General features: G+C 43.6%; 1 protein-coding gene across 4 annotated transcripts in view; it reads left to right on the top strand.

Moving 5' to 3' along the window:
• The window catches only part of MSH3 (mutS homolog 3), a 2,767,116-nt gene that overhangs the window by 1,580,687 nt on the left and 1,171,245 nt on the right, over window positions 1-15,184 (top strand). For all 4 annotated transcript variants that reach the window (XM_069627552.1, XM_069627549.1, XM_069627550.1 and 1 more), the window contains one exon: window positions 3,885-4,053. In XM_069627552.1, the coding sequence (XP_069483653.1) occupies window positions 3,885-4,053 (169 nt within the window). The remainder of the gene's footprint in view (window positions 1-3,884; window positions 4,054-15,184) is intronic.

A 15,184-nucleotide genomic window follows, 5' to 3' on the forward strand; every position in this document is an offset into this window, starting at 1 on the left:
CTTCGGTGGTACAGTTTAACGTCAGTTTGTATCCGTCTTTTTCTTTTATTGTTGATATCCAGTTGAATCTTTCAAGTTGGATTTTGGCTCTTTGGGGTCTGCATACTAGGATTTCAAATGATATTTCATATCTTATCCTTTCTTCATTGAGGAATTCCTTCCATTTATTCAGAGCCGTTGCGTTGATGTTTCTAGTGACTGGACGAAGAATGTTCAGGCGGGAATCTTCTCGTTATTGCTTATATTCCTAAGAAGATCAAGTTGTTTCCACCGTATGATTGATTGCAGTGATTGCAGGCCAAGTTCAAAACGAATTCTTGATGTTGGAATGGATTTTGGGATGGCTAATACCTTTGTCCAAAAGATTCGTTCCAATTGGTCCCATACAATTATTGGTAGGTTTATCATTGACTCACCGCCGTATGTCAAGATGGGTACAACTTTTTGTTTGAAGAAAATTACGATTGGTTTCGTAGAATATTTCCCAAATTTTTTATGTAGTACTAGGCCTTGGCGCGCTAGAGAATGTGCTTTGCCTTTCAGGTGATTAATCCATGGTTGCTCGACGGAGAATTTATTGAGCCAGACCCATAGATATTTAATTGTTTGAACTTGCTCAATTTTTTCCTTCAGTAGAAAGAATGGTGATTTCTGAGAAGGTCCCTTTTGAGTAGTTAACGAAATGAGCTTAGTTTTCCTGGTATTTATTTCCAACTGATTTGTATCCATGTAGTCTTGGATGTTATTCAGGGCAGTCTGCAGGCCTCTCAAGGTTTTGGCAAAGATTACAATATCAACGGCATAAAGAATCATTGGAATTGCTGTTGAGTTTAATTTTGGTGGATTCATTTGCGGAGTAGCGATAGTCTCTTCAAAGTCTGAAGTGTACAAATTGTACAGGGCTGCAGCCAGTGGGCAGCCTTGTTTGAGTCTATGCCATGTTTTTATTGGTTGCGTGACAAGACCACTCTTACTCAAACGGATCTGCACTTGTGTAGTTGAATATAGCAACTTTATTGGTTCCAGTATGTTGTTTGGGCAGCCCCATTTTGACAATTTTCTGTTGATTTTATCAAAAGCGAGATGCAGATCGATGAAGGCCACATAAGTCGGGGTACTGGATCTGATGGTTTCATGTTTGAGCAGGTTTAAGATGAGTAAGTTTATGTTGGTCCTGACGTTTTTTACAAAGCCAGTTTGCCGGATGGCATGTCTGTTTGCTGTGGTGGCCCATTGGTTCAGTTTCAAAAGAAGGATATTCGCAAAAACTTTTCCCAACGTTCCAAAAGCGCAATAGGCCTGTAATTAGATGGATTCTCAGTTGGTCCTTGCTTGTAAATAGGGATTATTGTCGCTCTTTGCCATGAGGCAGGAATTCGTTTTTGTGCGGTTTATCATTGCAAATAGATGGCTGCTGAAGGCTGCCCATGTGTCAGGGTTCTTTTTTATAATGGCATTTGATAGGCCATCCAGATGGATACTATATATTGCAGAGAGCAACATGGGCTACTTTGTAGCATCCCCAGCGAGCGGGCGCCCTGCCGTATGCGTCTTTAGCACTTCAGAAAGAGAAAGGTAAGATTGTACCAGAGTGAATTATGAAAGACTTTGTCTAAAAAGCCTCCAACTAACCAGTATGATATGATATGACATTTATAACGCGCCTATACACAACTGTTTCAAGGCGCGACAAGGCAAGGGAGGAGGAACAGAGGGAAGACGGACAACGATCTTACTAAGCCAGGTGTCATTCAGATATACATACATGGACTTTCTTGTCTATTCAGCCTATGTGCGTTTGGCCCAGGATGAGTGGCCCACTTGGACCTATTTGGATTTTGTATACAGAGTTGCTGGACATGTCAATCTGCCCCCATTGGCCCCTCCCGGGGAGAGTCCACTTGCTCTCTCAATCCGCGGGGCGGGTCCTCCAACCGAACCTCTGCAGTCTTGAACTTTTAAGCTTGGCTGTTGAGAGGCTGAGATACAAGGAGTGGGACTTGTTGGACAACGTCGTTCGGGGTGCTCTTTTCGGCTTTCGAGGCCCGCTATGAAAATCATTTATGCCTGCAGGTGGCAAACATTTTTGATTTGGCGCTAGGAGAGGGATCCGGATCCTTCATCCTGTCTGCTATCCCCTGTGTTGGATTTTCTTCTATCCTTGGCTTGCAGATTGTGACTGCAAAGGGTTACCTCACTGCTATTTCAGTGTTCAAGAGGACTTTGAAACAGGGCCTGTTCTTCACAATCCCCACTGTTATGCATGTCTTGCGGTGCTTGTTTAACTAATTTTCTGCCCTCCAGTTTGTGGTTCCGGCATGGGATTTAAATTTGGTTTTGACAATCCTTATTGGTGTTCCGTTTGAGCCCCTTCATTCCTGTCCTATTAAGTTGCTCACACGTAAGGTGATTTTCCTGGTAGAGATCAGTTCCGCAAGGCATATTAATTAGCTCCAGTCACTGTTTGTTGTACCTCCCAATTTGTTCTGCCGAAAATGGTCTCGGATTTCCATCTCTCTCAGAAGACCCATCTTCCTGTGTTTTTTTTCTTCCACCTCACTATTACAAGGCAGAGGAATGATTCCATTGGCTGTACCCATTGCAGGCCCTTAAGTTCTACGTCTCTTGTACTAGAGAGGCTAGGAAAGTTGACCAGCTTTTCGTGGGTTACATTGGGATGCGTGTCATGGCACGTAGAGGCGTCTGGTGGAGCAGTCTTGCGCCCCCTAGTGGTGGAAACGTTTCCAAAGAACCGCTGCGCTAGGATAGGGATATCCTAGATGAGGAACCAGTAGGCGGAAAATTCATCATAAAGAACGATACAGAGAGGCAAGTAATTTGTTCTTCTCCAGCCACATACATCTCTTCTTATTGTTACAGAAGAATACTTATAATTTTATGAAGGATGAGGGTCTGAGTGGATGTGGTAGAGTTCAATCTTGTGACCTTAGGTTACACACAGACCCCTGCAGTTTATGCATTAATCTTCTGAACCATGTTACACTCCTACTTCTAAATAAAACATATCATATGTAAGCTTGTTAAAACAAGGGTTTAACTCCCTTCCTAGATTTGATTGTCTTGCCAAGGTGCCTATAACGCTGCTCAGAGAGAAACTGAGGAAGGCGTCATTTAACTTTTTCTGTTTTCCATACACTGCTATTATTTAAGGAGGATCGAATAATTTGACCTATCATCATTATTATTATGATGATTATTATTATTTTCATATTGGGATATTTATTGAGCAGTGACCTATCTTCGGGAAGCAATGGAGCCCATTACAAGTCTTAGGTTGAAAGTACTCTGGAGGGGAAGAAATGTGCAAGGGATCAATAAAAGCTAGCAGGGAGCTAACAGGGGAGGCAGAGGGTGAGAAACTTGGCAGCAAGGTATCTACAAGCAACCAGTAGAGGAAATAAGGAAACAGATCACCTTTTCTGAAGTTAGGTGGGGAGAGGAGGTGTTAGGGAGGAGCCATTCCTTTAAGAGGAACGTCTTGTGCTGCTTACTGAAATGTAGTAGAGAGAGGGTGAGTTTGATGTTGATAGGGAGGATGTTCCAGTGTGTGGGGGCATAGACAGAGGACACAAAAACCTTTTTTGGGTTGATTTATTTCTTGGATTTGTAAGTAAAAGAAGTTTCTATTTAAAAATAATATTTTGACTTAATCACTTTTACCATGTTTTCAATATGGAATCAAACATTGCCAAATTAGCACACTATTTTTATTAGGTGTTAGACTATTCTGAGAATTAAACATTTAGCAGATTTGTGCTATGAAAAAAATTGATTTCCATTATACATAAAACATATTTTCTTCTGTTATGTGGTGTTTGGGGAAATATCAAATTGTGATTGCTTTCACTGTTAAAAAATTCCAGGAAAGGGGATAAAACAGAATTGTTCCGGGACCTCACAGACTTTCCCAGAATTAAAGAAAGAAAGGATCAAATCCAAGAGGTGCTCTCACAAGTCCAGTCACATCTACAAGAAATACGGAGGATGCTAAAAAACCCTTCTGCTACCTATGTAACTGTGTCTGGACAAGAGGTAATGCGCAGATCTTAAAATCATTGGCATTTTCAATTTGGATCTTTATTGTAACCTGTCTAACTTCTTACTCTGCTTATATTTAATTACTATGATATTGTATACATTATTTTACCAACTTCTACCAAACCTACATACCCTCTTACTTAAAGGTTTGTTCACTTTCAAAATATAAATAAAGTTGTTTAATGAAAGCTTGTCATTTCCAAACTGGTAAACTTTTTTTTCTCTGAACATTTCCCAGTTGCATTCTGAGAGTATAAGAGTATGTCCTTGGTTAACTGAATCCCGGACCCAACCCATAAAGTCTTAGCTTTAGATCTTTCCTTTTTAAGTACATTTTCCGATTACTTGATATTATTACCATATTCATCTAATAAGGTTCCAAATCTAAGTAAGCATTGAGCATAATCAATACTTATATACTCCAGCGTGTAGTCCTTGATGTCGTTTTGATGCATGTGTATTTACAGAAATGTAAACATCACATAAATCGGATAGAAATCTTATGAAAATCACAAGTATATTAAAAGGCACTGTACCTTGCTGTAAATACATCAAGCAAAAACGATTTTTGTTAAGTTTTCACTTGACATTGTTGCATTTTTATACAATTGCCATAGATGCAACAGTACGTCACTCCACAGTATGTGTACCTTTCCTATTAACATTTGAAATAGACTGGGATGTTGTGTTTTAAAGAACACATCTATAGCAGGTGTTCCCATCTTTGCTGATTTGGGTTGTTTACATGCATGTGGCTATATCCAGACACCACAGGTGTATGCAAAGTACTGGAGTGGTAGGGAGGATTTGGCTATTTAGGTAGTGGACAGGGGTAGTTAGTGAGAGTACTAGTGAATTAATTGGAATTGGTACTCAGCCAGACGGGCAGTGAATGGACCAGAAAGGTTTTCACTAAAATGGAAAACCTGTATGCAACATAGAACAGAGTGACAAATCCAGGGTATTTTTTCTTTCTCCACAAGGGGGAGCCACTCCTTTTGGGACTATGGAGGTGAGCTTGCTACACAAAACCCTCCCTAGTGTGAGGGCAAGCAGGATCCCATTAGGGGTCCCACCCTCCTCCCACTCATTTGGGACACAGAATGCTCAAGTAAGGATTTCTTTCCACCTCCCTTTACTCCCCAGTCACAAGTATTTGTTGCTTATATGGGGCGTGGTATGATATGTCATTTATAACGCGCTTGTACACAAGTGTTTCTAGGCATGACAAGACAAGGGAGAGGAGTCCGAGGGAGGATGAAACAAACGATCTTACTAGGCCTTGTCTCATTCAGATCGTGCAAGTGTGACAACGAGAAGTGCAAAGGGAAGGGTTTGGGGGTAAAGTGCAAGGGAGAGGAAAAAGAGGAAACGGGGCAGCATTTCTCTGAGTAAGTGCAGCCAGGGTACTTGACTCTGGGTAAGTACAAGGAGACACAGGACTGTAGAGGTTACAGTTACATCCCCTAAGTGTGTGGTAGGCCAGGAGGCAGTGCAGGGGTGACTGATCATAAAAGAGCCTGAGAGCCTGGTACCCAGTGAGACTCTTGAGGGTAGCAAAGCAATCAATTGGAGCGGAAGGTCAGTTAGGTCAGCAGGGGAGGGAGAGAGAGAAAGCAGAAGAGGACATTTTTGAACTGCTTCTGGAACTTCGGGTGGTACAGCTCTAGTTTGAGAGGGGTAGGGAGGCCATTCCAGAACGAAGCACCTGCAGAGGAGAGCGATCTAACCCCACTCTCTGCCTGGAGAAGCGTCTGATCCTTAGAGAGTTGGAGATAGCTGAGCGAGGGGCTCGAGAAGGAAGGTATTTTGGAAAAGAGTTGGATATACTGCAGGCCTCGGCTCCAGAAAACCTTGTGGACAATGCAAAGGGTCTTGAACCTGATCTTTCAGGGCTGGAGAGATACGGTTCCTGGGCTTAAGGCCATGGATAGGTCTCGCAGTCCTGTTCTGTATTAGTTGTGGAGGGTAGCAGAAGGAAGATTGAGGAAGAGGCTGTTGCAGCAGTCCAGTTTAGAGAGGCCTAGGGCTCTGGAGACGATGAGCTTCTGGGGGAAGGTTAGAAAGGGAAGAGTACCTATGAGGAGGTGCAGCTGGTAGTGGGTCCTCTTGGCGAGGTCCAAGATGTGAGATGAGAAGGAGAGAGCGGAGTCAAAGATGACACCAAGGTGTTTAGCCTCACAGGAAGCCGAAGGAAGAGGGCCCAAGGAGGGCGTCCAGAGCGAGAAAGGGAAAGTGGGAGCAGGGGTCCCAATGAGGATTGTCGTCTTACTGGCATTAAGGCAGAGATCGTTGGAGGTGCACCAATCCTGAATCATGGATAGACAGTCAGGAATGAGCGAGAGAGGAGGCTGAGGGGAGCCTGAAGGAGAGCTGAGTGTCAGCCGCATAAAAAGGAAAGTTAGAGAAGGTAGAGATCGGGTGGGCCCAGGGGGTAAAGGAGAACCAGGGCAAGAGTATAGAGCCCTGGGAACGCCACAGGCGGAGAGAGAGGTGGCAGAGGGAAAGGAACCAAGTTGGACCTGGGAGGGAAGGTGTAGGAGGAAGGAGGTCAACCACTAAAGGGCCTGATCTGTGATGCCCAGGTTCTCATGGAGTCGATTGATCAGTATGGTGTGATTGACCATGTCAAAAGCAGAGGAAAGGTCCAGGAGGATGTAGGCAGAAGGAATGCTGGAATCAAGTGTGGAGAGCAGATCGTCACATGTGTCCAGGAGAGCAGTTTCCGTGCCTCTGGCAGCTCTGAAGCCAGACTGATGGTCATAGAAACAACCAACAGATTCAATGTGGAGAGTAAACTGGGAGATGGCCAGCCTTTCCAGGAGTTTGCCCAGGAAAGGGGTGATGGAGCGGACAGGCTTCTTAAGGAGGGGGTGCACAAGGGAGTGCTTGAGGAGAGAGGGGAAAGTTCCAGTGGCGAGAGAGTGATTGAAGAAGTATGCCAAGGCTGGAGCTAGGGTGTCAATATCGTCCTTCATGGTTCTGGAGGAGAAGGGGAGCACCTGTTTGGACGACACTTTCATAGATCGGACCCGTCTAGAAACCCTATCAGGTGTTGCCAGAGAGAAAGCGAGAAAGAGGAGAAAGAAGGAGGAGAGGGACAGTTGGCTAAAGGGGGGCCAAGGGAGCAAGAGGGAGAGGAAGACGAGATAGATGACAGGATGTCCTGAGTTTTAGTGGTGAAGCGAGAGGCCAGAGTCATGCAAAGGGCCAGGGAGAGAACAGGAGCGGTGGAGACTGGAGCAGGATTGGCCAGTTCCTTGCTGCTTTTAAAGAGTTTGGACGTGTTGTTAGAGGCTGCAGCAATGCAGGCTTGAATGTGGGCCCTCTTGTTAGACAGTACAGAGTGTCTGCAATGCCTTTGGAGCATACCAGTTTGTCGAAAGATGCGCCCGAAGCCCTCCAATTCCTCTCAGCCACCCTGCACTTGTGTTTTAGGACGGCGGGGTCGGAGTCAAAGAGTTGCACTTGGACGTGGCCTTCAGCCGGATTCTCATGACGGGGGCAAGGATGTCCTGAGTGTTGGAGATAGAGATGCAGATTAGAGGGGGCTTGTCAGAGTGTGAGTCAGCCGGAGGAGTAGGAGTAGAAAGTAGAGGCAAAGGCATCCAGTGACATGCGCTACATGGGCCTAATGACCACAAATGTAGGTGGCAGTGCTGGGTGGACTTTGCCTGGGGGACAGAGTTTCAAGTGAGAGGAAAGTAGAAAGTGGGCAGTCCAAGAGAGGAGTTGTTAGAGGGTTGGGGAGGGGGATGTCTGAGGAGATGAGAACATCTAAAGTATGTCGGGCAAAGTGAGTCGGACCAGAGGGCAGAATGGAGAGAGAGAAAGTGTCGAGAGGTTGCACAAAAGCCCAGAAGAGGTATTAGAAGCATCCAGGTGGATGTAGAGATCTCTTAAGAGGGGAAGTTCAGAGGTAGAGGCAAGGAGAGGTCAGCCCACTCTGAGAGGAAGAGGACAACATGGCCAGGTGGCCTGTAGATAGTGGCCACAGTCAGAGAGAGGCCAGGAGAGACTAAGAGCCTGCAGACCAGGTATTCAAAGGAAGAGTAGGCTTGCGTAGGAATAACAGAAGCATGGAGCCATTCAGGAAAGATTAGAGCTACAAAGCTACTCCACCTCTGGGTCGGTTGGTTCTGGGCTCTGGGAGGATCTTGTAGCTGTCAGGGAGGAGGGTGTCCAAACCCGTGACGGAGCCGGCAGTGAACCATGTCTCGGTCAGAGCAAGGACATCAAGGTCAAGGTCAGCGAGGAAGTGACAGATGTCAGTGGAGTGTTTGACAGCAGAGCGAGGGTTGAGAGTAGCGACGTGGAGCAGGTTGCCACATTTGAAAGATTTCCAGGGTGGGGTACAGGGTTAAGATACACCCAGCGGAATTGGAAGAGGGCCTGTAGTGTACAGGGCCCTTTAAGAGTGGAAGGCACGGTTTCCAACCCAAACTGTTTGCTGCCTGCTTGTGGAGAGCAGAAGCAATGTACTCTCACCTTTGGTTCCCAGGAGGAGCATAACACATTGTGGGCTTTAATACTGGGAGAGAGGAGCAGCCATAGAGCTAGAAATGCCAGCCTATGTGACTGTGCAGAGGAGGAAGTTCGTCCCTCAACTGTGCAGACCGAAGCTGGGTCTGAGACGCAGAACCCCACTGGCCAAAGACACCAAAGCCCTGGATGAGCACTGTTGCTGGAAGAAAGTTATGCAACCTTGTTCCAAGAGCGGGTGGAGGGTGGTGAAGACACAGCAGAGCCTATGCTGGGCTAAGAATCTGTATAGCCTATGATGAGGTGAATAGGCCTAGAAAGCCACAAGCCCACGCAAGGCTGAGTGTCCAAATAACCCCCAAAGGGGTGAAGAAAGGGATACACACAGGAAAGCTGAGCAGGCCTATAGTCGAGGTCGGACTGAGAGTCAAAAGACCCATCAGGTGGGCAGAGTGGTGGTGTAAGAAAATCACTTTCCTCAGGGAAGTTGAAGAGCTGATGAACACAGACCGGCCAGAACGATTCCAAGTCTACAACTGGATAAGAAATCATGCAGCTAGAGCAAGAGGGTACAAGTGAGGTACATACACCAAGACGCCAGACATTGCCAAAAGTTTCTGTATTTTCCTCCTTCGGAGCACCAGGACTTCCCAAAGTTCTACAATCCTCAGACCTTTTGCTTTCTTTCACACAAAGGATTTATATATATATGTACAGGGCAGTGGTCCACACTGGTTGTTCAAATTTGAAATTTCTCTATGGCTTTCTCAGACTTACTTCAAAAGTCTTTATATTCCTTTTCTTCCCATTTGTTTTCCCCATTGCTCACTTAGGTTTCTCAGGCTCCCACAACCTAGATAGCTTCCCAGCCCTTATTCACAGTTTTGATACTTTTCTCAGTACCCCTTTCATATGGTCCTTTTACTCTGTTTCTCAGGCTCCTGTAACCTGAATAGCTTTTCCAGCGGTTATTCACAGTATTCGTCTTACTCTCACTCCCCCTTTTCTAGGTTTTTTTTCCACTTTCAGGTTCCTCTGGTTCTTGTAACCTTGATATCTTTCCGAATCGTTATTTACAATGCTCTTATTTCTGTCATTCCCGTTTTCATAGGGTTTTTCCACTGTTCGGTTTCTCAGGTTCCCATAGCCTTGATATGTTTTTCAATACTTATTTACAATGCTTGTATTTCTGGCAATCCCCCTTTCATAGGGTTTTTCCACTCGCTGGTTTCTCAGGCTCCCGTAACCCTAACATGCTTTCCAATCATTAGTCATAATGTTCGTACCTTGAAGCAGTACACTTTTCATCGGGTTTCTTAAGCTCCTGAAAACCTTGCCTTCTTTCCCCATGGATAAGTGTCTCTGCAACCCTCATATGGTCTGGTCTCTGCATCCATTGCCGGTCTTCCTGGCCACCATAGCTCCTTCGTAGTCGCGCCACCAGACGGAACAGAAATCTCTGTCTCCACTCCTGTTATGATCTGGGCTTCTCCGTCAGATGGAACACCAGTCTGCAGGCATTCGGTTAGCGTCATATTCTAGCTCGTTGCTTCCACTGGCCTGCAGCCTAGCGTGGCTCCGCCTCTCCAAGACGTCAAAACAGCAGAGGTTTGCCTCTGTGTAGCAGTTTGCCTACCTCTGCAGAAGTACCCTCCTGCTTTACAATCCTTCCTCTTCTTATACACGTCACAGGGACAGATAAAACGGTGTCTTTTGTTGCCCAAGGCATTCAGGCTGTGTTTAGTATTGCCTGCAGTCAAGAGAGGTAAAGAAGGGTTCTTGTAAAATCCTGTTGTTGTGGGGGATTTAAAAGTCTTTTCCATATCGATATATGCATATAAGGTGGTTTGGATTGGGAGCGCCACTCTGGAATGGGGGTCCTTGTTCCCAACAGTGGAGTCACTGCCAGTAAGGTTCCACTTGACCAGACCCGTAAGGAGGTTCTTGCATAGTGGCCTCACCTCCCTAGCCTAAAAGGGTGTGGCCCCCCCTTTAGGGAGAATGGGAAAATTGTCCAGATTCATCACACTGTGTTTACTTTGAAAGTATTCAAATGTTTGACCTGCCAGTAACACACTGACCTCAGCAGGAAGCGCATCTGTCACTTAACCAATTTCCTTTTGTCACAGTGGTGTTTTCAAACTGTTAGCCAAAGTACACCCTACCTCATCTGAGGATTGGAACGTTAGGTGGCAGACTAAGCACAAGGAGCACTTCAAGCAAACAACCTTTGCAGTGACTGATAAACATGCTTCATACTTGCTGGCCAATACCAGAGAGGTGAGAAAAACAGTTTCCCAAAAAACAAGCTACCTATTGGTGTCACACACTTAGGCTCAAGGTCTAGACAAGGATTTGGCACATCTTGGAAACAATCTTGTGTTGAAGCAAATATCACAAGATATAACACATAGGCTAGTATTTTACCACAAATATATTAAATTTTATTAATCATCATAAAATATTGAGCCCAGTGGGTCCAATTATTAAAAGAACACACAGAACAATGGAGATCAATCACAATCCTGTTAAACAGCATGAAATATTCATGTAGAGATGATTATGTGAGTCAACTTGCTTCATCCTGATCCTATATCAAAAACACTATTGTTTTATCAAGGTGGTGTTAGTAATTCTATAGGTGACTTTATCAACATGAATATTTTCATAGTGAAGCTATTGCCAAAGTCCCCAGTTGGTACAGTATGTGGGCATAAGCCCATCTATATAAAGTGTCGACAGGATGGCTCTGTTTCCAGCCTTATAAGCACAAAAAACAAGAACGTTTTTTTTAGCATTTATAGATGACTGTTGTCCATTCGGCAAGTATAGGACCAAATAAGGCTTTCATCAGGACACGATAGAGAGGTGTTTTTGACCCAGACCACAAGGTCTTCACAGTGGGTTTCGAATGTTGAGTGGTATATCTCTAAAGACAGACAAACAAATAGATTAAAAACTAGCTGTGTTCAAAATATCATTCATAAACATGCCTCATCACCATTTCTATGACCTGCCCTGTCTTCTATTGATCGTTGTGCACCCAAGAAAAAATCTTTACGTGGTTTCCCATGTATGACTATGACAAAATTGAATTAAGTGAACTATTTTATGTTGTCTTTGTTACCACTTTTGGAACACCTTAGTGTGCATATACATTTACTATTTTTGCATAATTCTATTTCTATTGATCATTTCATTATGACAAGGTGTTTTTTTATATTTTTAGTACCTTATAGTGTAGCTGAAGTTTGATATTCTTCAAAAAGGTTATTTCGAGGTCTTAAAATCCCTCCTGCATTTCTGTAACAACGGAATGTGTCAAGAACTTGCCTTCCATGATTGAAATGGGAACAGAAGAAAAAAAGTGCATGTGATGCACATGAGATCTAATGACGCTATCTCATAAAACCGACCTACATATTAAGATGGAGACATGTATCACTCTTCCTACCTTACGTGGGCAGTGGATACGCTGCCGTCGGCGAAGAGTTAGTTAGTGAACGATCGGCGTGATGCAGAAATGATGACATCTGTTTCAGACGCCGTTAAAGGAACTCCCCGTGCTGCAAGATAGCGGGGGCACATAAGAAGTTTGTAAGGTAAAGCGTTTCTAGTGCATACTACGATGTAAAGAAACGCCGCATGCAGACAAACTTACTATTGCGAGGAGAACGGGACTGCTACTTCTCACCCTCAGACGATCGCGTTGTCTGTACGGAACGTCACGATGGTCATGTGATCATTTTTACGCCTTTCTAAAGGTTAAAGACCTGACGCTGACGTGATGACGTGTTGTTTATGATGGTGGCCGGATGGATTAGAAATATACCCCGGCCATCTTGAAGTAACTTGTTGTATAGCTAATATGCCGCCATTTCAAAGTCAGCATGAGCAGCATGGCAAAATGCTGTATGTATCAAAAGGGCAAAGTATTGGTATCATTGTAAGATAATGTTGAAAACCGCATGTTCATGCTGATTATAATGAAGTAAAATTACATTGTTGCAACATTATGTCTCATAAATACAAGATTGAAGTTTTTTTTTTTTTTTTTGACATGGATAAACCCTGACTTTGAGGATATTCAAAACTGAAAAACAGGGCAAAGCTAGTTGCCACGATGTTATTTGTGTAAAAAAAGGTTCCATTCAATATACAGATTTAGTCCGCTGTTGACCGAGTCTTGTTTGTGGATCCATTTTTGTTCTAGTTTGCGTAGATTGAGGTCCCTATCTCCCCCTCGGGGATGTGAATCGAGAGTTTGTAAGACAAACCAGGTGAGATCATTGAAAGAGTGTTTCATTTTGCTATAATGATCTACTAATGGTTTGTCTTTGATATTGTTTTTGATACATGAACGATGTTCCCCTATTCTCGTTCTGATGGTACGTTTGGATTTGCCGATGTACATAAGGTTACATGGACAAATAATGCAATAGATTACCCATTTCGTTGCACAGTTGGAGAAGGATTTTAAAGTCCATGTTCCTGTTTTTACTTCAACGCTTTTGACATTTTTAGTGAAATTGCACATTAGGCATTTTCCACATTTAAAATGGCCTACAACTGGAGGAAGACTCCATAATGTTGATTGAGTCAATGGCGTGGTCGGTTGTCTGGGATACGTATGAACCAATCTATCCCCGATATTTTGTAACCGTTTGAAAGCAAAACGGGGAGGAGGAATAGAAAAAGCTTCAGTATTTATCATTTTCCAATGTTTGAGAATAGTTCTCCTCAGAGCATTACTGATCGGGGTGAAGGTTGTTACACAGGTGATTTTTTCCAACTGCGTGCGATCCTGTTTCACAAGACAGGCAGCTCTAGGAGTGTTTTTAGCCCTTTTATAGGATCTTCTGATGGTATGAGATGGATAACCCCTTCCTTTTAGGTTATTTTTTAGTTTTTCGCTATGGAATAGGAAATCTTGTTTTTCTGAACAGTTTCGCCTAATCCTCAGAAACTGTCCGAATGGAAGGTTTTCTTTAAGTGAGTGAGGGTGGAAACTTTCAAAATGCAAGAGTGTATTTTTTTGAGTCGGTTTTTTATACAGACTGGTTCCAATGTTATTATCAGAAGTACTAAAAACACTCCTAGAGCTGCCTGTCTTGTGAAACAGGATCGCACGCAGTTGGAAAAAATCACCTGTGTAACAACCTTCACCCCGATCAGTAATGCTCTGAGGAGAACTATTCTCAAACATTGGAAAATGATAAATACTGAAGCTTTTTCTATTCCTCCTCCCCGTTTTGCTTTCAAACGGTTACAAAATATCGGGGATAGATTGGTTCATACGTATCCCAGACAACCGACCACGCCATTGACTCAATCAACATTATGGAGTCTTCCTCCAGTTGTAGGCCATTTTAAATGTGGAAAATGCCTAATGTGCAATTTCACTAAAAATGGCAAAAGCGTTGAAGTAAAAACAGGAACATGGACTTTAAAATCCTTCTCCAACTGTGCAACGAAATGGGTAATCTATTGCATTATTTGTCCATGTAACCTTATGTACATCGGCAAATCCAAACGTACCATCAGAACGAGAATAGGGGAACATCGTTCATGTATCAAAAACAATATCAAAGACAAACCATTAGTAGATCATTATAGCAAAATGAAACACTCTTTCAATGATCTCACCTGGTTTGTCTTACAAACTCTCGATTCACATCCCCGAGGGGGAGATAGGGACCTCAATCTACGCAAACTAGAACAAAAATGGATCCACAAACAAGACTCGGTCAACAGCGGACTAAATCTGTATATTGAATGGAACCTTTTTTTACACAAATAACATCGTGGCAACTAGCTTTGCCCTGTTTTTCAGTTTTGAATATCCTCAAAGTCAGGGTTTATCCATGTCAAAAAAAAAAAAAAAAACTTCAATCTTGTATTTATGAGACATAATGTTGCAACAATGTAATTTTACTTCATTATAATCAGCATGAACATGCGGTTTTCAACATTATCTTACAATGATACCAATACTTTGCCCTTTTGATACATACAGCATTTTGCCATGCTGCTCATGCTGACTTTGAAATGGCGGCATATTAGCTATACAACAAGTTACTTCAAGATGGCCGGGGTATATTTCTAATCCATCCGGCCACCATCATAAACAACACGTCATCACGTCAGCGTCAGGTCTTTAACCTTTAGAAAGGCGCAAAAATGATCACATGACCATCGTGACGTTCCGTACAGACAACGCGATCGTCTGAGGGTGAGAAGTAGCAGTCCCGTTCTCCTCGCAATAGTAAGTTTGTCTGCATGCGGCGTTTCTTTACATCGTAGTATGCACTAGAAACGCTTTACCTTACAAACTTCTTATGTGCCCCCGCTATCTTGCAGCACGGGGAGTTCCTTTAACGGCGTCTGAAACAGATGTCATCATTTCTGCATCACGCCGATCGTTCACTAACTAACTCTTCGCCGACGGCAGCGTATCCACTGCCCACGTAAGGTAGGAAGAGTGATACATGTCTCCATCTTAATATGTAGGTCGGTTTTATGAGATAGCGTCATTAGATCTCATGTGCATCACATGCACTTTTTTTCTTCTGTTCCCATTTCAATCATGGAAGGCAAGTTCTTGACACATTCCGTTGTTACAGAAATGCAGGAGGGATTTTAA

This window comes from Ambystoma mexicanum, chromosome 6p (genome assembly GCF_040938575.1).
Source record: "Ambystoma mexicanum isolate Mex_15411 chromosome 6p, UKY_AmexF1_1, whole genome shotgun sequence".
In the NCBI taxonomy this organism is placed as follows: Eukaryota; Metazoa; Chordata; class Amphibia; order Caudata; family Ambystomatidae; genus Ambystoma; species Ambystoma mexicanum.